The sequence below is a fragment of the Excalfactoria chinensis genome, chromosome Z, assembly GCF_039878825.1.
Source record: "Excalfactoria chinensis isolate bCotChi1 chromosome Z, bCotChi1.hap2, whole genome shotgun sequence".
Lineage (NCBI taxonomy): Eukaryota > Metazoa > Chordata > Aves > Galliformes > Phasianidae > Excalfactoria > Excalfactoria chinensis.
The window spans coordinates 24494037-24519996 of record NC_092857.1 but is presented as its reverse complement, the minus strand read 5'-3'; the positions used below and the strand labels follow the sequence as shown (position 1 = coordinate 24519996).

At 37.7% G+C, this 25960-nt stretch overlaps 1 protein-coding gene across 1 annotated transcript; it reads left to right on the top strand.

The window, feature by feature from the left end:
• The first annotated feature begins 245 nt into the window (after positions 1–245).
• Positions 246–25083, top strand: LOC140264530 (DNA topoisomerase 2-beta-like). The gene is made up of 25 exons (XM_072360383.1): positions 246–288; positions 2373–2473; positions 5918–6010; positions 6106–6220; positions 8170–8291; positions 9085–9233; positions 9806–10037; positions 11606–11740; positions 12216–12416; positions 13498–13693; positions 13828–13919; positions 14565–14720; positions 14886–14969; positions 15895–16092; positions 16645–16789; positions 17287–17488; positions 17987–18066; positions 19067–19125; positions 20309–20342; positions 20781–20982; positions 21478–21560; positions 21873–21983; positions 23720–23836; positions 24314–24411; positions 24606–25083. The coding sequence occupies exons 1-25, from the start codon at positions 246–248 to the stop codon at positions 24765–24767; spliced, it is 3210 nt and encodes a 1069-aa protein (XP_072216484.1). The 3' UTR covers positions 24768–25083.
• Positions 25084–25960: the final 877 nt, after the last annotated feature.

Sequence of the window (25960 nt, the reverse complement as noted above, 5' to 3'; positions counted from 1 at the left end):
AGTGCTCTGAGGAGCGATTAGTACTGAGCTTTGTGGACATAAAGCTATCTCCTTTTTGGGTTTAGTACCATGACTTGCTTTTGCTCATATTTGTTTTTCCTATTTTTCAGAAAGCAGAAAAAAACTGTGAAGTCCTGCAATCATTGGAATCCTTAGGAAAGGCAGAGTCAGTTGGCCCACAGGATGTTTCTGAAAGCTCAAGTTTTAAGTCCCCAGACACACTTTCTGGATCAGAGTGTGGCAACATGGAGGCCAGTCTACCTGTAGATAACCTGAATGAGACCTCACGTACTAATGCTGGGTAAGGGTCTAGCTGCACTTATACCTCGACTAACAAGGAAGGCATTTTAAGAGGAAACTGTTCTGCTGATGGATTTCTAATTGACTAAGAATGTCTAATAAAAATTCTGAATGTTACTACTTGTAGATTTAACGCTAGTTGTATGAAAGCCCTAGTTACTGCTATGCTAAGCATCACATGAATGAATGTTTACTTTAGATTGAGAGAACAGTTTGTGCTGTAAGGGATCTTAAAGACTATCTCATTTCAACTGTCCTGCTGTACCTCCCACTAGATCAGGATGTTCAGATCTGCTAACCAAACTAGCCTTGAACACCTGCCTCTAGGTATGGGGCACCCATAGCTCTGGGCAACCACCGCTCTTCCAGGCTCCTGTGAAGTCTATCTCCGTGCTTATTATATGCCCACTTTAAATATTGAAATGACTCAATGAGGTTTTCCCCCAGCCTTCTCTTTTGCAGGCTGAAGGAACTCAGTTCTCTGTCTTTCTGCACAGGGGAGACTTTTGTGGCTCTGATCATTCTTGTGGTACTTCTCTGCACTTTCAGTAATAGATCTACATATTTCTTGTGCTGAGGACCCCACAGCTGGATGCAGTACTCTCCATGGGCTCTCCTGAAAGCTGAGTAGGTGGGGAGAAACACCTTCCCCACCCTGTTGGCTTCTTTTGGATGCAGATCAGCATATGACTGCCTCTGGGCTGCAAGTGCATGTTGCCAGCTCGTATCCAGCTTTTCATCTCTTAAGCCCTTATCCACTGTGCTGCTCTCATTCAGGTCACCCTCCCAGTCTTTACAGGTGTTGGGCATTACCCCAACCTTTATGCAGGATGCCGTGCTGCACTTTGTTGAGCTTCACGAGATGCACATGGGCTGACTTCTTGTGGGTTGTCTGAATGGCATCCCTTCCTTCTCTTGTTTCAACTTCACCACTCAGTTTGATATCATCCATAGACTTGCGGAGGATACACGCAACACCACTGTCTCATTACTGAAGCTTTCTCAGTATGGACTCCTGAGAGATGCTGTTTGCTACTGCTTTGCATTTGGACATTGAGCTGCTAACTGCAATTCTTTAGATACATCTATTCAGCCACTTCCAAATCCATCTAGTAATCTGCTCATTACATCCGTATCTCTCCAATTTAGAAGCAAGAGTGTTGTGGGGGATCCCTCCCCACACTGTGTTCCTTGATTTATTTTGCCCAATGGAAAGGTAGTGACTATAGCATACTTCCCTGACACCCATTAGGTGCACCAAAACAATTTATTAAATGTATTCTGAACAAGATTTTGCACATATATCTATAATCATATGTATTCTAAGCAAACAGTGCACTAGCCTCAGGCTGATCAGTGCTCTGCAGGGGGTGGGGGGAGCAAATTTGGGTAGCAAAGGTTATATGACCTGATGTGTTCATTGCAGGGTGGGGACTGAGGTGGGGTGGTGTCTTGTAAGTGGGGGTTCTTAGGTTGGCTAGGGGGAGCTCTTAACGCCGTCCTCTAGCATCCTGACTTGCATGATAAGTGGGGAAGGGGGTGGAGGAGGGAAATGAACTGTTACAAACAGTATGGGAGGAGCAATTGTTGAAAACTAAGATAAAGATGTACCTCAGCATTTTCCATGTTGTCTGTTTGCAGATATCCTTGTCTCATTCATCAGAGGGGATGCAGTTTCTTACACATGTTCTTAGTGTACCCATTAGAATCCCTTGCCTGCATCAGCTTAACTTTCCTGATCCCATTCCTATGCTTCTGTTGGTATCCAAGTATCCCCAGGGTGTGTGTCTCTACTTCCACTGGCTGTGCATTCCCCCTTACATTTCAGTTGGACTGGGAGGTCCTGGCTCAGCCATGCTCTTCTCCTGCCTTCTGTGCCCACTGTCTTGAACATGGGAATCAAGAGCTCTTGTGCTCCAAGAAAGATGTCTCTAAATATCTGCTGGCTCTCTTCTGCTTCTTTATCTATGACAGCTGTTTGCAGGAGAATCCCATTAACAATTAAGAATTTCACTTCCTTAAAATGTAGGGTCCTTACTGTACTGCTCAGCTAAAATCATGAATTCCACCAGCACTTAATCACTCAATACCAGAAAATAATGAGGATAAGAAATCTGAAGCGGATGACTTGGAGGTGCAACAAACTGAGTCTGCTCGTCAAGTGTCAGCCTTTGTAAGTATACTAAGAATAGCTACTTTGCCTTCGAAAATGTGATTCCAAGTTACATGTTCTATCTTGGGCAGTTGTATTAGAATATTTAACGTTCATTCCCTGCTCTGAGAAAGGCAATAGAGCTCAAACAAATGATGTCTCACAGCTGCTTAGGGGACCTGATTTTTGTTTCTGAGTAAATATGATCAGATGACGATTTATTCTTTGAAGATTTATCAGTGTGGCATGTGTTTATTCACATATGTGTCTGGCGCATTTGAATCTGAAATCTTTTAGGTAGTTGTTTTCAGATGCTATAGACACGACAGAGTCAGTACACCAGGAAGTTGTGTTTCACAGAACTTGAGGAAAGACAAATGACAGGAGTGTCTGGAATGAAACTGTTTTCATCTTTCATGTATTTTCTGTTTTAGTTTTAGATGCTATTAAAAAGAGAAAGGTGTAAGAAAGGGAATGAAAATTGGGAAAATACTTGTATTCAGAAATGATATGTATATATGTATGTAATGAAAGTCATATAGAAACATTTAACAACATGTTATGGATCCAGTAAAAGAGTATGTTTTTACTAACAGAGAACGTGAGAAAACAGTAGGTGCCTGCTTTGTTGAAGGAAAAAACCTGATGTATCAAATGTTATTTGTACCTGTCACTTTACTTCTGTCCATGATGCACTGAAATATAATTCATATATGTAGTTATCTATCTCAGAAAAGTGTGTTCATCTAGATAGGAAGGAATCTGTATGTTTGCATGTCTGCTATGGAATCACAGAAATGTAGGGGTTGGAAGGGACCTCTGAATATTAGCTAGTCTTAACCCTGTGCTAAAGCAGATTCCCTACAGTGAATTGCACTCAGGTGGGTTTTGGATGTCTTTCGAGAAAGTGACCTGACAACCTCTGTGGTCAGCCTATTCCAGGGCTCTGATGCTCTCAAAGTTAAATATATATATATTTTTTCCTCATGTTGTACACAACTTTCTGTTTTCCAGTTTGTGTCCATTACCCCCTTGCTGGGCATCACTGAAAAGAGGCTGGCCACATCTACTTTGCAGCTTTCCTTTAGATATTAACAAGCATTGCTAAGATCCCTTCTCAGTCTTCAACAGTCTGAACAGTCCCAGATCTTTCATCATTTCCTCATACAGGAGATGCCCCAGCCCCTTAGTCATCTTTGTGGCCCTCCACTGAACTCTCTCTAGGACTTCCCTTAACCCTGTTCCTTAAGAGACTCTGGAAAACCTGATTAAGAATCTGAGTTCTGCAAATGGACTTTCACATACACCAGAATTATCATTCAATGGGTATTTCGAGGAAACATAGCAGGATTTGGTTGCAATTAAAGTTGTGAAGACTGGAGTCACTTTTGATGCCAGTCTTAGCCCTAGAGGCAGATTCTGTTCCTACTAAGAATTCTTTGTAGTACCTTTGTTGTTATTACTTGCTTTCATTTTTCATCAGTACAATTTCCAAGTGCTTACATACCATTATAGAGGATCTAGTCTTCTGCTCTCTGTTCTACTTTTTACATTCTTCAGCTTGTCTTCAGTCTGATCTTCAGAGGCTAGGTATAACTGCACATGATATGCCAGGGCTGTATAAAGTTGTCCTATTTATGTACAGAATGGCATTAGTTTAAATTATGTCTGAGGCCAAATAACCCGTTAAGACTAATACTTATTGTCTAAAATGATATCCTGTCTATTCTGTATGAAATTAGTCATCTATTACTCAGGGAAGAACTGCTGACTACTCCTAATGCTGTTAACAGAAGCTTCATTTGTATTCCCATCCATATTTTTGCTGCTGCAAGCTATAATCCAAGCCCTAAGCTCAACTTCAAGTATAATGGGGTTTAAGATTGTAGGTCCTACCAGATCTCATGACAAGAAAAATATTATTTCACATTCTAAATTCGTCAGTGCTCATAAGGACTTATTTTCCTAGTAATGCTTCTGGTCATTTGTCACTCAATTGGTCTAGGAATTATATAGACACATGGAAAGGATCCAGAATAAAACTGTAGGATTTTAGCCATGTTTGTACAACAGCTTAAGCTGAAGCCTTCAGAGGTCTGTGTCTCGCTCCAATTATTGGAAGAGATGGTTCAATACACACATATATATACCCAGAAAAAGATGAAGACAGCAAACAAAGCCAGTGTTTTCCAATTGATTTATTACAATTGATTTTATTTATTATTGATTTATTATTGAAAGTTGGCGAGAAAAGAGAAAAATTCTAGCAAATGATTTATAGAGCAAGGATAGTCCCCATCAGGGATCCAGCGGCGTCTTGTTGGGCTGCAGGGAGGCAGCAAGTTGGTCAGTGGTATCTCATTTGATATGCAGTTGGGTAGAGGGGTACCTGCTCTTCCTTGGGATTTTATCCTCTCTACTGCATCCTTTCCGTTACCGGGGCAACACCTGTTTGTTGGGGCACTCCCTAGTTAGCAGGGGCCTCGTGTTCTGTTTGTCGCAGTGACAGTAGCAGTTGAGGTACTCGCATCTTGCTCGTACTCGCATCTTGCTCGTCAGGAGGAACAGCACATCCATCCTCTTACCACTGCGCTCATGGTAATTAACCATTAACTCCAAAAGCTTGCTGAGTGGGTTCTATCTCAGATGGCTGCCACTGAGCAAGCTTTGAGCCAAAAACTGTTAACATTCTGACTTGTCAAACTGTTGAGCTTTGCTCACAGAGGCAGCCAAGCTGAAGCTGAACAGGGTGATATTACTTTATCCCTTTCTCTTATGCAGGAGAGTGCTTGAAATGATGGTATCTCTGTCTTTTACTCCATCATAAAAAACGTAGTACTTCAGTAACTCACAGAATTTTCCCAAAGTAGTTAAAATTTTACTTGAACTGCATATTCAGTCTTTATGCATTCTTCTTTTTTTTGGAGAAGAAACTCACTGGATGGGAACTCTACTTCTGTAACAGATCAGTCTTTCGGAACATTTTTGTGTCATTTTATAGTGATAAGCTGTTGTTTTAAAGTGATGCCTTGTATTCGTAAAGACTGTCAGCTAGCCTAAATTCTCATTTAGTCTTTATAAATCATCAATTTTGTTAAGCTGTCAGTGTGAGTTAGAAAAACCTTCTGCGGGAGTGTCCAATAGGTCACAAGCAAGTACTGCTGCATAAATGTAAGCATTAATCACATGGTTTATCTATTTAAATACTGAATACTTGATCAGATAGTTTCCTACGCCAGGTCGCACAGGTAGGTGTCCAGGCGGGTCTTGAGTATCTCCAGACTCCACAACCCCCTGGGCAGCCTGGTCCAGTGCTCCGTCACCCTCCCTGTAAAGAAGTTCTTGTGCACATTCGAGCAGAACTTTCTGTGCTCTGTTTTCTGGGTGTTTATACAAACATATCTGTTTATATGTTTATACAAACATATCTACACTTACAATATTATGAAACTGAAATTTTTTCAGGCGTTCAGTAAGAAGAAGATTGATGATCGAAAAGAATGGTTAACAGACTTCATGGAGGACAGTCGACAGGGTTGGCTACATGGCCTTCCTGAAGTGAGTCCTAAACAATAGTAACAAATCTTGTGGATGAGATTTAAATGTAACAAGGTGTTTGTATTGAGTGAATAATGTATGTGGGTTTTTTTCAGCCATTTTTATATAGTCCAGCGACAACACATTTGACCTACGATGACTTCATTAACGAGGAGTCGATCCTTTTCTCAGATCCAGACAACGAAGGATATATTCCCTCCCTTGTTGATGGTAAGCTGACAGTTTATTATGATTTGTTGGAATATTCTCTTTTATTGTTTTTTTAAACTTGTGATTTGGTTGGAAAGCCAATCTATTTAGACAGAGTTTAGAAGACTTCTGTATTTTTGTTGTCATTTATATGCTGAGGACTTATGACTGTTCTTCTGTGAAGAAGTTTAAACTGATACTTTGTAGCCTTTAAGCTTAACCCTGGACATTACAAGTACTTTGCTTCTACTTAGGCAGTCAGAAAATGCAAGTCTTTGAAGTGCTTAATAATTACAATTCAAGTTGTCATCTGAATTTAGATAAAAATGAAAGGATGAAATGTATTCTCCCATCATGTAGCACAAACACTCTTTTAGTGCTTACTGATCCTTCATGCAGTCATCCTATGGTTCTCTAAATCAGATTTACTAACTCTTCCTTTGCAATGGCGTATGAAAAGAAGCAGCTCTTACTGCACAGTTTGTGCTTCATGTGTAAAGCTGTCTGCAGGCAGCATGAACAGAAATTTCTGCCTGTATTTTTGTCAGTATAAATATGCTCACGAAGATATGGTAAAAAAAAGCTTGAGGTTTCATAAGACAAAAAAGAAAAAGCATTTATTTCCAGTTTCCAACAAACTTTTTATAGCCGTGGTATTCAGCATTCTTGGTGCTACAAGCTCACACCAAAATATCTAATGCTGCAAGAGCATTTATCTGTACAGAAGTGTAAGAAAACTAGAAGGGAACCTTTATATGAGGAACACATGTATTATTTTATAGACACATAAATAACATGTATACATAATGCAATATAATTTCTATGTGTATATGTATATAAGATGTAAACATACATAATTGCTATTCGTGTCACTGTTAGCTTTGGGTCTAATTTTGCTTCTGATCATGGATCTCTGAACTGCTCGGAAGGTCAGATTCTGTTCTTCACTATCACAGGTGGTAAACAACAGGGTATTCTATTGGCAAATCTCAGAAAAAAATACAGAAAAAGAAAATTTTGACCATCTCTTAACAGTTACAGCTTTCTTATTTCCTGGTGATTTTCCTCTGTGAAGGAAATCCTGTTACTGTCATTATGCTAGAGAATATGATACAGACCCATTATTAAAAAAAAAATAAAATAATTGATTTTATGTACCTAAATGAAGCGGAGACTGAAGTCATGTCTTTTTTTTTGAACTTTTGCTCTTACCTAGGTTAGTAATGCGTATTTTAATGCATTTTAGTAGTGTATGTGAGTCGAAACAATGAATAGATGAATAAGCATGTTTTGGTTATCAGTTACAGATGGTATGCAGAAAAATTATATGGTTCCTTCCACAAAGATAGTGTACTTCAAGTGTACAGGTCCATCAAGTGTACCTAAATGATAAAGATATGATCAAAGAGAATGGTTTCTTAAAACTGTAAAAGATCTAGAAGGGATAGAAATAGCACGTATTTTTATTTTAACAGAAATAGTTAACTTTCAGAGTGCTTTAAAATAAGTGTAAGCTACAATTACAGTTGTCACTGCTGGATTTGTGTTGATTCTTAGGAAAAAGATTTTGCTTGCTATACTGGAAAGAAACAACTATTATCTTGCAGAGGTACATTTAGGATGAAGTTCTACTTCTTAGAATAGTGTTGAGTGCTACTGGCTTAAAGGGTTAAGTTTCCACTCTTTGGGTGCCTCTTTGTTATAGTAATCATTTCTATTATTATTTCTATTATTTTACAATAATTGAAAAGAATTTATTTTGTTCAAATTACAATTTTCCTCTAAAGTTTAAGCTTCTTTCCAGAGTTTAGAGATGAGAATAAAGCAAAATCAAGTTTTGGGGTTTTTTTTGTTTGTTTTTGTTTTTTTTGTTTTGTTTTGTTTTTGTTTTTTTTTTTTGTTTTTTTTGTTTTTTTTCTTGGAAACCAATGCTTTTTTATGTGTTGAAAATGGCATCTTCTTCTTACTAGGTTTAAAACCAGGGCAGCGCAAAGTTTTGTTCACTTGCTTTAAGAGAAATGATAAACGTGAAGTAAAGGTTGCTGAGCTGGCTGGTTCTGTTGCTGAAATGTCAGCTTATCACCATGGGGAGGTGAGTACGAAGAGTAGAAAAGCTGTGAGAATTTGTAGCCTGTGTACAATGTTTACTGTATTAAAATGCCGAATCTTTTGACTCAAAGTAGTAATTACAGATTTAATTTTAAAGAGTTTGAGCCGAGCAGTAAATACTTTAAAAAGAAAATGTATTTCCATTCCTTCCAAGTCCTTATGCAAGGTGGTATTACCACGTAGTTTATGGATTATGGAGAAATGGTAAGTAAATAATTACGTAGTAAACTTCTTCCAGATTCTCCATCATAGTAACTATGTGCAATGGAAATTTTTGGTGTTGAACAAAAAATAGAGTACAGTGTTCTCCAAAACCTGATACAAGATTGAAACAACGGTTATTTCTTTCTCTTGTTTATTTGTGTTTATCTGGAATATCAACATGAGTTGCCATATTTATTCTCTTTCCATCCTTTCATCTTTGCCTTTGAATGCAGTGAGATGTAGTTTGTGCAAGAGAAAGCAGGTGCAATCATTTTTTGCCCCTTCAATTACTCCAGAAAAGTGCTTTAAAAAAATCGAGAAAACTTTGGGTTTTTCTAAGCATTGAGTACAAGGACATTTAATTCAGGGAGGCAATGTGGCTATGGAAGAGGGAGAATTATGCTTTGCCAGTAGCTCTAGTAAGAGGCTATATTTCTTCCTCAAGCTGACTTCTTTGAAATTGAGGTCAGGCCAGTCACAGAATTCCTGGGCATTGAAAATCTGCATTATTGACTGATTAGGAAAGAGTGTACTTCTAATGTTTATTTCGGTGAACATGTATTTTCTTGCAGCAAGCATTAATGATGACTATTGTCAACTTGGCTCAGAACTTTGTTGGAAGTAACAATGTTAATCTTCTACAACCTATTGGTCAGTTTGGTACCAGGCTTCATGGTGGAAAGGATGCTGCCAGCTCTCGCTGTATTTTCACTATGCTAAGGTAAAGATATTGTCAACGGTTTAAGCTTTTGAGAAGCTTTATTCCTGAAGTAGTCCTTTCACAACAGTAAAGGATTTTATTTATTTATTTTTATTTTTTTATGTGAAAGGGATAGGAGATTAGTCTATTTTGATAGCTGTTAGTGCTCAAATTTTGCCTTATGTTTGTAAGTGTGGTTTTCCATCTTGAGTTTTCTGCAGAGATTTTCTACGCATAGAACTGCTGTAGAAAATGTAGCTTTCAAGGAATTAAACTTTGAATTATAAAGATGAAGACTGAAAATGCTGTAGACTTAGGTCTGTGTGCTGTGTGATCATTTGTTAGTGTATTATGTACATGCGTAATTGGGAAGGAAGCAGACATCATCTGCTATTAGTATGCCATTCTATTGGGAAGAACTTTGTTTTCTCAGGAGGTGCGACATTACATTGTAATTTCAGCTTCAGAATGGCAAAGAATAGAAGACATGAAAAAAATAGGTCATATTTGGACACTCTGTGGGTTAAAGCACTTATACATGAAACCAGTGGGACTCCAGTTAAACAGATTTTTCTTTTCTTTCTTTTATAAAGCCCTTTAGCCCGGCTTCTTTTTCCATCAGTGGATGACAACTTGCTGACATTCCTTTATGATGACAACCAACGTGTAGAGCCTAGATGGTATATTCCCATCATTCCTATGGTTTTAGTAAATGGAGCTGAAGGAATCGGTACTGGATGTGCTTGCAAACTTCCAAACTATGATACCAGAGAGATTGTAAACAACGTCAGACGAATGCTGGATGGCTTAGATCCCCATCCCATGGTAAAAATAACATACACTAGCATTTTATACATTTGGTAATCAAATCTAATTTTGTGCTTAGGAAATGTAGTCCTATACCTCCATGAATGCTTGATTATTGAAGTAGTTGAATTGGTTGAATTGTCTGGTAATTTTGCCTTACTTGACTGTTGGAAAGTGATGTGGAGAAGTTCATCTTGAAGAAAAGAAACAGTGCAATTTGTGGATTTCCAGTTATTTCAGAGGACTTTCTGTTCTCTGTTGACAGTAAGACTTCAAAGTTTCAAGTCCTAAAGATAGTCATTTTGCATGGGAGTAGAGTAGAAAGTTGTGCTGCTATTTCTTATACGAGGTGCAAGTATTTATCTTCAGCCAAATATAAAATTTCCTCCGTCTTATCCAAATCTTCAGCACACCTGTAAGCATAGGAGAAGGCATTGTCACTGTTCAAGAAAGTCAGCAGCTGCTGAACTGTACGTAGCTTCTGCTCCTTTATTTAAAATTTTACAAGAAGTTCTTGGAACTGGTGTGTATTTCAAAAACACTTTGCACAGTAAGAATACTCGTGTGAACCCAGAACCTTTGTAATCAACAGCTAACGTAATCTATTTAACCTTTACAACTAATTGATAAGTGGGTATTGCTACTTTGTGTTGTCGAAGTCCTAGGGGCAGAAACATCTCTACTTAGATCACATTTCACTGCCTCTGAGAGTGCAATATCAGTTTTCATGACTCAGTGAATTTTCTTTTTCAAATACTTGGGAACAATAATTAGAATTTTTTTAATTAATGCAATCCATTGCCCTTCCCTTAGGACTCTTAGGCCTTCTGTGTAGTCTCAAAGTCAATTGAAGCCTCACTGTGATAGATGGAGGCAGAACTGCCTCTTTTAGTCTCCTTTCTGTATTCTGGTATGTGTTTGTGGCTGCATGGTAAACTGGGTAAGGGAATCAATTCAGTTAAAATAAATAATAACAGTAATTAAAAGTCTGTCACCACATTAGTTGATGTTTAAACTGAATGGGTTCCACTATCTTTGCCAAACAGCACATGAATAAAAAAAGTAAATGACTAGGGAAGGTAGCCCAGCTTCTCCATTTCTTTTAGTGCCGATGTAAACTTAGAGTGAGACTGGGGTATTTATGCACTTTCTGTCCGGTGTTAGCTGTGTTTGCTGTTTTCTGGGAAAAAAAAAAAAAAATCATACAAAAGGAAATCCAAATTAAAAAAAAAATAAAAAATGCCACTTAAATTAAAAAAAAAAATTCAAAACAAACAAAAAGAATCTCACAACCAAAAAACCAAAGAAAGACTAATACCACCTTTCTGGATTCAGCTACATCTTAATTATGTACCTACTCTTTAGGTAATAAGGTAATTGCTTCTGTCACTTGCACATGTGTATCTTTTTGGCTTTTTTTGGTAATGATAAAACCATGACGTAAGATTATTACCAGCATGAGGGGCTGGTTGATGGATTAGCACAGTATAAAGTGATAGCTGTATGGTGCATGGGGAAAAAGAAATATCTTCCGTATCTTATTACAAAGATTCTTAGTATCCCACTGATTTTTATTGCAATTTCAGCTTCCAAACTACAAAAACTTCAGAGGAACCATTCAAGAACTTGGTCAAAACCAGTATGTGGTCAGTGGTGAAATATTTGTGGTGGACAGAAACACTGTAGAAATTACAGAGCTACCTGTAAGAACATGGACCCAGGTAAGTTACAGTAAAGAAAAAAAGCTCTAAATTAAACAGTTTTATCCTACACGCAGGAGAACATTTTAGTCCACTTCTGATCATTTTATGCACTTGGAAAGAAACATGGTTTCATTCTTTTCTTTGCCTTTGTAAAAGAGGGTTCTACTTGTACCATCTCATCTACTGTCCATACTACAAAGAATAACTGCTTCTTCTGCTGAGTTAATACATAATTCCCTTCCCTTCCCCCCCATCTTTTTATTTATTTATTTATTTTTAAGTAGGCTTTCTTGACCTTGTAGAATGGCTCTTATGCTTGTTCTAATCCCAGCTTTCATTTTGCAGGTTATATTGGTTTTGTAAATTATCACTGGCTTCAGTTGTGGTACACAAGTTGAAATCTGAGCTTGGTTGTGAGCTTGGTTTAAAGAATGAGGAATCTAAAGAAGTTGAAATAAGTGTTTCTGGTTTTTTGCTATCTTTTTCTTAATAGGTGTACAAAGAACAGGTTCTGGAACCACTGTTGAATGGAACTGAAAAAACTCCAGCATTAATTTGTGACTACAAGGAATACCACACTGATACGACTGTGAAATTTGTTGTGAAGATGACAGAAGAAAAACTTGCAGAGGCAGAAGCTGCTGGATTGCACAAAGTCTTTAAGCTTCAAACAAGTCTTACTTGTAATTCTATGGTAACTTTTTTTCTGTTTGGCTATCAGAATATTTACAGTTGCTTGTTGTAAACTTGAATGTTTTTGTAGTGATTTTGGCATAAATGAACAAGTCTCTTCTTCATATTTGCTGCTGACAAAAAGTAATTGTGAACTGTTTGAATTCAGTTGTCTTGGAGATAATGCACGTCTTGCTTTTTTGACCATGTTGGGCTACTTGAATTTTGAAAGTTCACTGGAATTGTCTAGAATTTTAGTCTTTTTATGGCAGGTAATACTTTCAAACATTATCACAAAGCAAAAATACACACATGTGTGTGTTGTAAATGGCCTTGCTCAATCTATTGTGTAGATTATTTTTGAAAAGCAAATGCACCAGATCAAGGTGACTGTACTTTGCACAGGTTCGAGTAAGTGTAGGGACTACTGCTAGAATCTCTCTGTAAGGCTTGTATTTGTGTAGGAATCAATCTGTCCTGGTGTGAACATGTTAAAAAGTTAGATGCCTGTGTGAGTCCATTATGCATCCACCTACCAAACAGATACTTTAGACAGATGAATTCCCCTAGAGAGGGATTTATTTCTTTCAGCTGACTAGAAAGGGGTGCCCAGGGTGACTAGTCCACCTATAAATGTCTGAACTGGAGGTGTCAGAAGTCAGGCAGAATTGATTTTGCCTGTGAAGTAAAAATGATTTATTTCTTTGTACTTGAAGGATTTCTGAGATGTTTAAAGTGGCAGTTTTCACACTGGAGGTTAGAGATTATAAAAAATACTCTTCAACTGTTATACGATTATTATTATTATTATTGTTGTGAATTTAGATAGAATTGTAGTTTCATCTGAATTTTGGTGTCCTCTCCAGGGCTTTCTTGCTTGAAGATATAATCATAAATCTTATGTTAAGTTGACTTGTGACTAAAAATATAATCTATCTAGCTATGTGCTATATAGTCCCAGAGGAAGGTTTGAGCTCTCAGTCTTCAAAATGCTATTCTTCATATAGTGTGCATGTGAGAGCAATAGAAATAAACTCATACAGGAAGATTAAAAATCTTGAGTTATGAAATCTCTTTCAAGCCATATGTTATCTATTTTGTAGGTGCTCTTTGATCATATGGGATTTTTAAAGAAGTATGAAACTGTGCAAGACATTCTGAAGGAGTTCTTTGATTTGCGATTATATTATTATAGTTTACGTAAGGCATGGCTTGAGGAAATGCTGGGTGCTGAATCTACAAAGCTAAACAACCAAGCTCGCTTCATTCTGGAGAAGATACAAGGGAAAATTGCCATAGGTGAGTTAACACTCTCTAAAATAGAACCGGGGAGAAATCTGGAAGTGATTTAAATGTCGTAAAATGTATTTGTATGTAAGACATTGACTTTCACAACACCGATTACTGACTTTGGTTTTTTGTTTGTATTGTAGAGAATAGATCAAAAAGAGACTTGATTCAAATGTTGGTTCAGAGGGGCTATGAATCCGATCCAGTTAAAGCTTGGAAAGAAGCACAGGAAAAGGTGAGGATCAGAAATCTCTGAATACATTTGATGCTGTTGTTATAAATGATATTCATTTATCAAGATGTTTGGTTTTGTAGTAGTCTGATTAATTTATGACACAACACTTTAACAAGATTAATCATTACTACTTTTTATTGGCTTTCATTCTTACAAATACGAATTTACATACAAATATTGCTGCATAATGGTGGTATTCCACATAGATAATTCTAAGAAGACAACTAGATGATATAAAGGTTGAGAATGAGAAGTTCATACATTCAGGGTTTTTATAGCACTTTGTATACTGCTATACAAAACTGTACTCGTTTCTAAAGAAACAGATGTACGTGCATGTCCAGAGAGCAAAGATCTTCATCCTGTGTGAGATAGCTAGGAAAATACAAGTTTCTGTAGCCAGTGGGATACGGTGCGTATTGCTAATGTTAGGTTCAGCTTTGTATTCTTACATCAATGACTAAACAGTCCAGCCATAAAAAATGACAGGAACATGGCTTTTTGGAAAAGACAAGAAAAAATTCCTTGTTACTGAATGCACGAGGAAACACCTTAGTAATCCATCAGGGTATTTTGGGGAATTGCTGCTGTTCATTTACAGAGCTAAGATTATTCATCTGTCTAATTCTGAATATTTCACTTTAGGCAGCAGAAGAGGAGGACCCACAAAACCTAAATGATGATGCTTCCTCTGCTTCTGGATCGACTTCTGGCCCTGATTTTAACTATATCTTAGACATGTCTCTGTGGTCTCTCACAAAAGAGAAAGTGGAAGAGCTCATTAAGCACAGAGATTCAAAGGTTGGTACACTGTGAGAGGCTTCTTTTGAAATGATTTAATAATTACGGATGTGCCCAATTGTGAATGTTCAGTTCAGATAGTATTTACTAAGTTACTTGTAACTTATGATTCAGCCAACTCATAACGTAAAAACTTATATTTTATATGCTACTTTCACATTTTAGGAGAGAGAACTAAATGACCTGAAAAGGAAATCTGCCTCAGATCTCTGGAAAGAAGACTTAGCAGCTTTTGTTGAAGAGCTTGAAGTATGTTTTACAAATCTTTCTAAAAATAGATATTAAAAATAAGCAAAAACAAAACAAAACAAAAACCAAACCAAAACAAAAAGCAGATTGCTCTCCAAATATAGGGGCAAGTGGGAAATCTGTTTTGTTCTCAGGGATTCTTTCTTGTATTTGTACAGTACAGTGCTTTTCCCAAGTCTGTGAAAGAAAAACTACCAGGAACAAATTGGTTTTCAAATGTCAAAAAAGCTGGGAGTAGTAACTAGCAATTCTAAGTGAGGAAGCATTATCAAATGTAAAGCCACAAATTTGGGAACAAAGCATGTAGACCAGAAGTGCTAGACAAAAGGCTTTTACCTTGCCTCATTAGTACCTCTGGCAAAAAGGTAAAGGCGTATTGATGATTGCTGAGCCTCAGCCTTCAGTGTTTCCTGAAAATGGCTGATGTAATCTTTTGAAGTAACACAGGATAATCCAAATAAGATGTTTATTTCTCTGCACCTTCATGGTGCAGATGCAATTGGAAGTATTCTGTGCTGAAACCTCAACTTCTGTAATAAAAAACTGGAAAGGACTGGAAAATGTGCCTTATAAAACTTAATCTAAAAGCTCACTGCTTGCTTTAAACACCGAAGGACTGAAAAGTTATATCAGTACCTGGAGATACACGTGAGGAAGAGGAACTTGATGAAAGAAAGATATTCCAGAGTGTCCAAAAGTTTTCATTTGTTTGGGCTTGAAAAAAAGCGTAGCTTTTAACCACATGAAGTAGGGAAGAATTTACCAAGATTAAGTGATTGATTTTCCATTAGTAAAAGGTGCGCTATAATTCAGCTGACAATTAAGGGCAGTCTTCTACTCCATGTTAAAAAAGACTGAAAAAGCACCATGTTTTGCCTTTACTGAAAATGAACATGTTTCCCTCTCGCCCCTGGTTTTTTGTTAGAAAGTAGAAGCACAGGAAAGAGATGACATTCTGGCTGGCATGATTGGCAAGCCAATAAAAGGTGAAGTTGGTAAACCCAAGATGAAGAAGCTTCAGTTGGAAGAGACCATGCCATCACCATTTGGGAGAAGAATAGTTCCACAGATTACATCTGCCATGAAAGCTGATGCCAGTAGGAAATTGCTGAAAAGGAAAAAGGTAAACTAACTGTTGCTATAGTTACATTCTTTAACTGCTATATTTTTCCGTGCTGATAATGCAAATCCAAAGACTAGATCCCACTAGACCCCATTAGTACTGTATGTACGTATGATGTTTTTCTAACTTAATGTGTAAAGAAATTAATGCTGGACTTATTTTATATTTGAAAGCCTATTATGACTACTTATTGCTGGAGTGTTTTTGTTGCTTTTTTTCCCCTTCCAATACTATTAAAATTGGCAATATAATAGTCTACTTTAATTTATTCTCTTCTAAAAATTGTATTGCAGTTTATCACAGTATCACAGTATCGTGCGAGTTGGAAGGGACCTTAGAGATCATCGAGTCCAACTCCTGGGATTTGAGCCCTCTAGTGTAGCAGAGCGGCAGTTCTACCACTTGCGCCACAGGGGGGATTCAAACCCAGGCCTCCAGTGTTGCAAGCGGCGGTTCTAACACTGTGCACCACCGGTTGTTATTTATTTATAATATTTATTGTTGGAATATAAAGGTATAATTTTATTTTGACCAACTTGTTAATATTTTTAGGGTGATGCTGATGCTGTAGCAATAAAAATAGAATTTGATGAAGAATTTGGTGGTGCGCAAGCTGACGGTGGTGGGGATGACTCGGTGAATACAGCAGCCCCAGCAGATAAAATCGTTAAAGTGAAGAGAGAGAAGGAGGAGCCTGGTGAGATATCCTTACGCAGTCATCATTAAGCTCGAATGAGTACTAATTTTGCATTAATCGTATTTTTAACACATTATGAGAAGGGAAATATACCACAATGAGTATTTCATCTGATTTCTTCCTTAAAGAGATGTGCAGAAATACTTCCAAACACTTCTGTATTACTTTCAGCATACATGGAAATTAAAAGCAGAGGTATTCAATGCTCAAGTTAAACATGTGGACACGTCTATTATGGTTCTCTAGTTGTAGTAACTGACTGAAATTTCTGTAGAGTATTCTGCTTCTCTTGAGATGGGGATCTTCTGCTTTCTACATATGGGTTTGAGGGGGAGGGATCTAAATCGTTGAATATGTGAGTAGAAAAAAAATCGATTGTTTTTTACATAATTAGATTGTGTACAAATGAAAATATATGACGTGTATGTTCTCTGCCACTTTTATTTATGTGGTAACGTAACTATACTGAAGTATGTAAAAATGTATTTTTCTTTTAGCTGAGAGGCCCAAGTATACATTTGACTTGTCAGAAGAAGAAGACGATGCCGATGATGATACCAACAGTAGCAATGATTTAGATGAGCTGAAAGTAAAAGCTTTTCCAGGTATAAATGACAGAGAGAAGGAGTTCGTTCTCTCAGACAGTTCAGAAGAAGATGAATATGACTTCCCTCCATTCAAAATAAAGCCATCTCCAGAGTAAGTACTGTAACTCAGCAGTATATATTTTTAGATAATTTTTTTTTGAATACAGAAACCTCTAAAGAAAACTGACAGAATATTAATTATTAATCTTCACATAAGATGTAAAATAAAATGTATATGTTTCTGGGGAGGAATGAAAGTGTATATTATCATCTCACCATTGCAACTGACTTGGGCAGGGAAGACATGGCTCACCGAATTGTGATAGAGTGTCAGTAATGTCATCTGTTAATCGTATTTAGTAAAAATTTCTGTTTTCCTTCTTGTACCAACAGGTATACAGACTTATTGATAAACATGTAGTGCTGTCAATTTAAGATGGTTACGATGCATGACAGGATAGGGATTTTATTAAGGATTTGTCTGTTGAAGTGCTAGATACGTGTTAGAATGTAAAACAATAATTTAATCTCTTATGGATGCTATAATGTCTGCATATTTTAATATGGAGTTAATGCAATTAATGCAATTTCTTCTTGTGTCTGGAAGTAGACAAATGTCTCAAGAGAAGAAAAATCAAGACTTTGGGAACATTTTCTCATTGCCATCCTACTCTCGGAAGACAGATGATGGTGAGCTTGATTTCACTGATCTGATTACCATTAGCAGTTTTTACAGAATACGTACGGGGTTTTATGTCATAAATAGAAACTTAACGCAGTAGTCTTAAGAGTAATGGTATTGAGATTTATGTAGGGGAAAAGAAATAAGAGGTTCTGATCCTTAGAGGAACATGGCTTGTATTGTAGGCACATGGTACACACATAGCCTAGCTGTAGTATCAGAAAGGTGTATCTGTGAAAGGTCTATCTGCTGCAGATAACTTGCATTTTATTCTCTTCACTGTGATGTTTATGAAAAAGCCCTTAGTGACAAGACCAAGAGTTGCTGTGAAAGATTTTGTAACTTGATCCAGAAATCTTTCACCTTATCCAAAATACTAGAGTAGAAATTAATAAAAATAGAAGAGAAGAGGTTTTTGCTAATATCCAAACTGAACCTCCTCTGGTGCATCTTGAAGCCATTCCCTGTCATCCAGTCTCTAGTTACCTGGGAGAGGAGGCCAGCCCCCACCTCGCCACAACCTCCTTTCACGCAGTTGTAAAGAGTGATCAGATCACCCATGAGCCTCCTCTTCTGCAGACTGAACAATCCCAGTTCTCTCAACCATAAGATGTGTGCCCCAGTCTCCTCACAGCTTTGTTGTCCTTCTCTGGACATGCTTCAGGGCCTGGATTCTTTCATGTAGTGAAAGACTAAAAACTGAACATGGTGTTCAAGATACGGTCTGGCCAGAGCTGAGTACAGAGGGACAGGGGGATCACCTCCCTGCTCCTGCTGGTCGCACTACTTCTGATGTTTGGTAGCAGTTTAAATTATGTGCCTCTGTTCTTCTAGACTCAAACAAGACTTTTTTTTTTTTTTTTCCTCAAATTCTTTTATAATCTGAGGCAGGCCCTGCTGAGTGACTTCCCCTTGCATTTATTTATGTGGTAACGTAACTATACTGAAGTATGTAAAAATGTATTTTCCTTTTAGCTGAGAGGCCCAAGTATACATTTGACTTGTCAGAAGAAGAAGATGATGCCGATGATGATGCCAACAATAAGAATGATTTAGATGAGCTGAAAGTAAAAGTTTCTCCACCTATAAATGACAGAGAGAAGGAGTTCGTTCTCTCAGACAGTTCAGAAGAAGATGAATATGACTTCCCTCCATTCATAATAAAGCCATCTCCAGAGTAAGTACTGTAACTCAGCAGTATATATTTTTAGATAATTTTTTTTTGAATACAGAAACCTCTAAAGAAAACTGACAGAATATTAATTATTAATCTTCACATAAGATGTAAAATAAAATGTATATGTTTCTGGGGAGGAATGAAAGTGTATATTATCATCTCACCATTGCAACTGACTTGGGCAGGGAAGACATGGCTCACCGAATTGTGATAGAGTGTCAGTAATGTCATCTGTTAATCGTATTTAGTAAAAATTTCTGTTTTCCTTCTTGTACCAACAGGTATACAGACTTATTGATAAATAAGTAGTGCTGTCAATTTAAGATGGTTACGATGCATGACAGGATAGGGATTTTATTAAGGATTTGTCTGTTGAAGTGCTAGATACGTGTTAGAATGTAAAACAATAATTTAATCTCTTATGGATGCTATAATGTCTGCATATTTTAATATGGATTTAATGCAATTAATGCAATTTCTTCTTGTGTCTGGAAGTAGACAAATGTCTCAAGAGAAGAAAAATCAAGACTTTGGGAACATTTTCTCATTGCCATCCTACTCTCGGAAGACAGATGATGGTGAGCTTGATTTCACTGATCTGATTACCATTAGCAGTTTTTACAGAATACGTACGGGGTTTTATGTCATAAATAGAAACTTAACGCAGTAGTCTTAAGAGTAATGGTATTGAGATTTATGTAGGGGAAAAGAAATAAGAGGTTCTGATCCTTAGAGGAACATGGCTTGTATTGTAGGCACATGGTACACACATAGCCTAGCTGTAGTATCAGAAAGGTGTATCTGTGAAAGGTCTATCTGCTGCAGATAACTTGCATTTTATTCTCTTCACTGTGATGTTTATGAAAAAGCCCTTAGTGACAAGACCAAGAGTTGCTGTGAAAGATTTTGTAACTTGATCCAGAAATCTTTCACCTTATCCAAAATACTAGAGTAGAAATTAATAAAAATAGAAGAGAAGAGGTTTTTGCTAATATCCAAACTGAACCTCCTCTGGTGCATCTTGAAGCCATTCCCTGTCATCCAGTCTCTAGTTACCTGGGAGAGGAGGCCAGCCCCCACCTCGCCACAACCTCCTTTCACGCAGTTGTAAAGAGTGATCAGATCACCCATGAGCCTCCTCTTCTGCAGACTGAACAATCCCAGTTCTCTCAACCATAAGATGTGTGCCCCAGTCTCCTCACAGCTTTGTTGTCCTTCTCTGGACATGCTTCAGGGCCTGGATTCTTTCATGTAGTGAAAGACTAAAAACTGAACATGGTGTTCAAGATACGGTCTGGCCAGAGCTGAGTACAGAGGGACAGGGGGATCACCTCCCTGCTCCTGCTGGTCGCACTACTTCTGATGTTTGGTAGCAGTTTAAATTATGTGCCTCTGTTCTTCTAGACTCAAACAAGACTTTTTTTTTTTTTTTTCCTCAAATTCTTTTATAATCTGAGGCAGGCCCTGCTGAGTGACTTCCCCTTGCATTTATTTATGTGGTAACATAACTATACTGAAGTATGTAAAAATGTATTTTCCTTTTAGCTGAGAGGCCCAAGTATACATTTGACTTGTCAGAAGAAGAAGATGATGCCGATGATGATGCCAACAATAAGAATGATTTAGATGAGCTGAAAGTAAAAGTTTCTCCACCTATAAATGACAGAGAGAAGGAGTTCGTTCTCTCAGACAGTTCAGAAGAAGATGAATATGACTTCCCTCCATTCATAATAAAGCCATCTCCAGAGTAAGTACTGTAACTCAGCAGTATATATTTTTAGATAATTTTTTTTTGAATACAGAAACCTCTAAAGAAAACTGACAGAATATTAATTATTAATCTTCACATAAGATGTAAAATAAAATGTATATGTTTCTGGGGAGGAATGAAAGTGTATATTATCATCTCACCATTGCAACTGACTTGGGCAGGGAAGACATGGCTCACCGAATTGTGATAGAGTGTCAGTAATGTCATCTGTTAATCGTATTTAGTAAAAATTTCTGTTTTCCTTCTTGTACCAACAGGTATACAGACTTATTGATAAATATGTAGTGCTGTCAATTTAAGATGGTTACGATGCATGACAGGATAGGGATTTTATTAAGGATTTGTCTGTTGAAGTGCTAGATACGTGTTAGAATGCAAAACAATAATTTAATCTCTTATGGTTGCTATAATGTCTGCATATTTTAATATGGATTTAATGCAATTAATGCAATTTCTTCTTGTGTCTGGAAGTAGAAAAATGTCTCAAGAGAAGAAAAATCAAGACTTTGGGAACATTTTCTCATTGCCATCCTACTCTCGGAAGACAGATGATGGTGAGCTTGATTTCACTGATCTGATTACCATTAGCTGTTTTTACAGAATACGTACGGGGTTTTATGTCATAAATAGAAACTTAACGCAGTAGTCTTAAGAGTAATGACATTGAGATTTATGCAGGGGAAAAGAAATAAGAGGTTCTGATCCTTAGAGGAACATGGCTTGTATTGTAGGCACACGGTACACACATAGCCTAGCTGTAGTATCAGAAAGGTGTATCTGTGAGATTGATCTTGACTGTAAGCGATCAGGATGATTTAAAATATGCAGTGAACAAATCTTATTCTGAACATACTCTGTGGTTATAGATACAACAAAATTGGACAGTGACGAGGAGGATTCTACTCCTGTTTTCTCATCACCTTTCGCCTCAAAAGAAACAGAGAAAATTCTAAGTAAAACAGTAGCTGCTAAAAAAGGTAAGTGTAGGATTACAATGTAAATCAAGTTTTTTCAAGTTCTTCACTTCCATTCACTTCACAGCATTCCACAGTTTTCATCATCTCTCCTTTGCCCAAACTGTACATGATCACCATTTCTTTGACAGTGTAGTGATAACTTAATAGCTTAGTTATTACTCAGCTGGTATTCTTTTAGTCATGTCCTTAGTTCTGTGTTCATGCAATGTTCCATCCACTCACCTTCTGGTGAGTGCCTCACAGGGGAATGTCTATTGTGTAGCTGAAGCAATTACTACAAACAGTCGTACGTGGGGTTTTTTGTGACTTCAGAGTTTGAATTTTGGAGGACAGGAAGCTGATACTGAAGGACTGCTTGTTCTGTCTCGTTACCTGTATGGCCACATTCCTTTCTCAGTCCAGGGACAATAAAGGAATAGTTAGGAGTTAAATTTCTTCTCAGACCTTGATCAATTTGATATGAAATTTTCTGATCTCTGGCATCAACTGACTCTGACTTGCTTTATGCTAATATAGTTCTTTTGTCTTCTAATTGCGATATCTATAGAGACCTATTTGTTGTTTTCAAATATGGTTCCCGAGTTCCGACCTAAGTATCAGTTCTTCACTCTCAAGATCTATCTAAAAGGCTGCCGGAGCCTCTCCTTGATGCCAAAGAGAGCTTTATTTTTAATATTAGCAGGCCATGATACTTGGACTACTTAGTAGGTATCATCCATCACACAAAGCAGTACACTGATTCTCCAGCAGGGAGCAGTTAAAGGCAACGCTGCCAAAAAGATTCTGGAGACACTCATCTGTCTGAAGACATTCCCTTAGCAGTATCACAGATGAAAGCTTGAGTACTCACCAGTGTTCACATTCCTGCTATGTGGAGCTTTTTACATGCTCCTTATCTTTAAGGTATTCAGGGCTGACAGATTACACATAGGTCAGTAGCGAAGCAGAGGGTTTTGTTAAAGGCTGGATTGTCTTCCAACATGTGGAGTGCATTACTTCTCCGTGGTGTGAATGTATGAGGGCTGCTCCGAGACCAATGCCTCCTGTTTTATTACGTTGGCCCGCGATATCAGAGGTGGATGGTGGTGGTGTGGCAGCCGAGGTTGAACCTTCCCAGCAGTATTCCATTCCATTTCATTGCAATGTAACAGATGGCAGCAAAGGGGCAGTCTGACAAAACGGTGTCTGATGTGGAAGTGCAGGTGAAGCAAAGGGGTGGAAATGAATTCTTCTATGTGGAAAAATTGCACCCATTGACATTAATCAACACTTGCTGAATGTTTAAAACAGTGATCACAGTGAGGCAGTGAGGGGTTCGTTTCAGCAGTGCTGACAGTGACAGTAGGTCACCTCTGCTGGGGCAGATTTTTACCAGCACAGCTCTTGTTCATCGACGGTGAAAAGGCATAGATAATAAAAACACTATTGAATGGTGTTATTGAGCTCTTTGTATTCATTGTAATTTCCATGAGAATGAATAGGAGGCATTGCTTTCGGAGCAATACAAGTACTGTATTATAAAGATGGCAAGACAGGTTGTGTAGCAGTAATAGAAATTCAGTAAGGATTCCTGTTTATTTTTCACAGTTCTAACATAAAAGTTGAAGTATGTTTTCCTCAAGTGTAGGAGGCTCATCTCGTTTTAACATCTGCCATTTATTCTGTAATTTATTAAAATTTGATATTTCTATGCAATATGTGAATGTAACACATTCGGTATCTCTGACTTCTAACAGCAAAAGTAGATGTACCACCTAAACCTAAAAGGGCTCCCAAGGCCAAGAAGATGGAAACTGTAAGTTCTGACTCGGATTTGGAATTTGGCATTCCAAAGAAGACTGCGGCACCCAAAGGTAGTAATTTAGATGTGGTGTCGATTAGCATCACACGATGTCTGTGCTCTCTGTAACACAGGTTCAAGATTATATTTCAAGGGAAGCAGAGATAGTCTCTAAAAGAACCACACTGATTTATTAGTAAATGAATCATCGGCAGATTACTCAGCCCTGAGCTTGTTCTATGACAGAAAGTGTTCACTGGTGTTTCTTGGCAGTCAGTGCTGTGAACTTCTTAAGTGACCTTCGCTGTTGGGAATTTAATGACTCCAAACCCCATGAGAGAATGGTAACTCCAGAGGAAGTATGAAAGAGAGAGATAAAACTGAGAAAATCAACTGTTATGTTGTATTTTCTGCCTATTGAGAAGAAGCTTGAGCTGTAAACTGAATTTCAACTTTACACACAGACGTGATAAGATGTAACAATATCACTGCTGTTTTTTCCAGCGTGCTGAACTCTGATGTTTTATTGAAATTATGTTCTCTCACCTAGGAAAAGGGAGAGGGGCAAAGAAAAGGAAAGCATCTGGCTCAGAAAATGAAGGTGATTACAACCCTGGGAAGAAGGCACCTGAATCAACACCGTGCAAGGTCAGTCCTCTCATGGTCCTTTCCACTTTTCACTTCAGTAAAAGATGCATGTTCTTATGGCGGGGTGCTGATGTAGTAACCGGGGTGTAGCTGTGATTATGTTAGAGCTGTTAGAGAAGAGTTGCTTCAGGACTGAATGTCACGATGCAAAACGCACAGAGCTTCACAAAGGATTTGTCTTTTGTTTTCCAAAGAAACCCAAGAAGGCCGCTTTCGACCAGGATTCTGATGTGGAAATCTTCCAGTCAGGCTTTGCCTCCGAAACTGCCCCGAAGCCCCGGACAGGTTGGGCTAGCAAAGAAGTGAAGTATTTTGCAGAGTCCGATGAAGATGATGATTTTGATATGTTTAATTAAGTGCCCAAAGAGCACACAACTGTTTTCCAGCGACTATCTTGTGTTGTCCTTTTGGTCCCTTCTGTCGCAAACTTTTGGACATTTGACTTATCTTATGTGACAAATGTAATTGATGGGTTTTATTCTTGTGTGTGGGCATTTTAACATTCTGTGCTTACACCAACAGTTTTGTGCTCTTTTTTACTCATTGAAATGTCATGTATTTGTCGGACTGGCTTGTAGAGATGTTCTAGACAGCGGTGCTAAAGCACATTTTAATTGTCATGGTTGCAAACAGCAAACCTGCTTTTTGAAATAAAGTTTAAACATTAAAAAATGGAAAACTCTCCGTCTTGTGTGTGTGTAATGTTGGGGCGGAGGGACCGACTGCCACACGGGTGCTTTTTTAAAATAAATATATTTTATTCTTTGCCAGGAGACTCCATGGAAAAAGGTAAACAGTATATGAACATAGAAAGCATTGTTAAACAATCTCAATGTACAAACAGAGCCAGTGAAAGTACATCACAGACTTGCTAGAATATATAAAAAAATAAAAAATAAAAAAATCCACTAGTGCTTTAAATGAAACCTAAGAAAATGACATTTTAAATCTGTTCACCATTCTACCACAGTTTTCACTCTGCTTCATGGTGATTTGACAAGGCCAAGAAGACAGATTCTCTCCTTGTGTTTCTGGAAGTCCTGTCTGTACTTCCCTAGCACCTGGAAGGCCGCGTAGCCCAGCTCGTTCCTGGCGGCCGACTCTTAAGGAAATACCCTGGACTCACCCATTCGAAAGCTGTACATGAGTCGGCTGGTTATCATCCCATGAAGTTTCCCTAATGGCTTGTGAATAGGTAAACAAAAACATGGTAACACTGAGATGTGTTTCTGCCTTGGAGGCTACCATTACTGTAGAAATGCAGTAGTTAATGGTGTAGGTAAACAGAAAACAGAAAACAGAAGCTTAGCTAGTTTTATTTTCTCTTTTCTTTTTTTTTTTTTTTTTTTTTTTTTTTTTTTTTTTTTTTCATGAAAGGGCTGATTTAGAGTTTCAAAAGTCTGCATTTTCTATTTTAAAGAGTTTAAACAGCAAGGAGTATATATCGATACATATGAAAAAGTCTTGGTCCTTGTTGAGTTTTAATCTATCTATCTATATACATATATAGATATATATTAAGTCCAGAAAGTAAGCAGCAGTAAAAATG

Excerpts from the sequence above, each read along its gene's own strand:
- LOC140264530 (XM_072360383.1), top strand. The coding sequence starts at position 246 with ATGGAGGCCAGTCTACCTGTAGATAACCTGAATGAGACCTCAC. Across the intron at positions 11,741-12,215 it reads CTGTAAGAACATGGACCCAG|GTGTACAAAGAACAGGTTCT; the intron begins GTAAGTTACAGT and ends TTTTCTTAATAG. Across the intron at positions 23,837-24,313 it reads GAAGACTGCGGCACCCAAAG|GAAAAGGGAGAGGGGCAAAG; the intron begins GTAGTAATTTAG and ends TCTCTCACCTAG.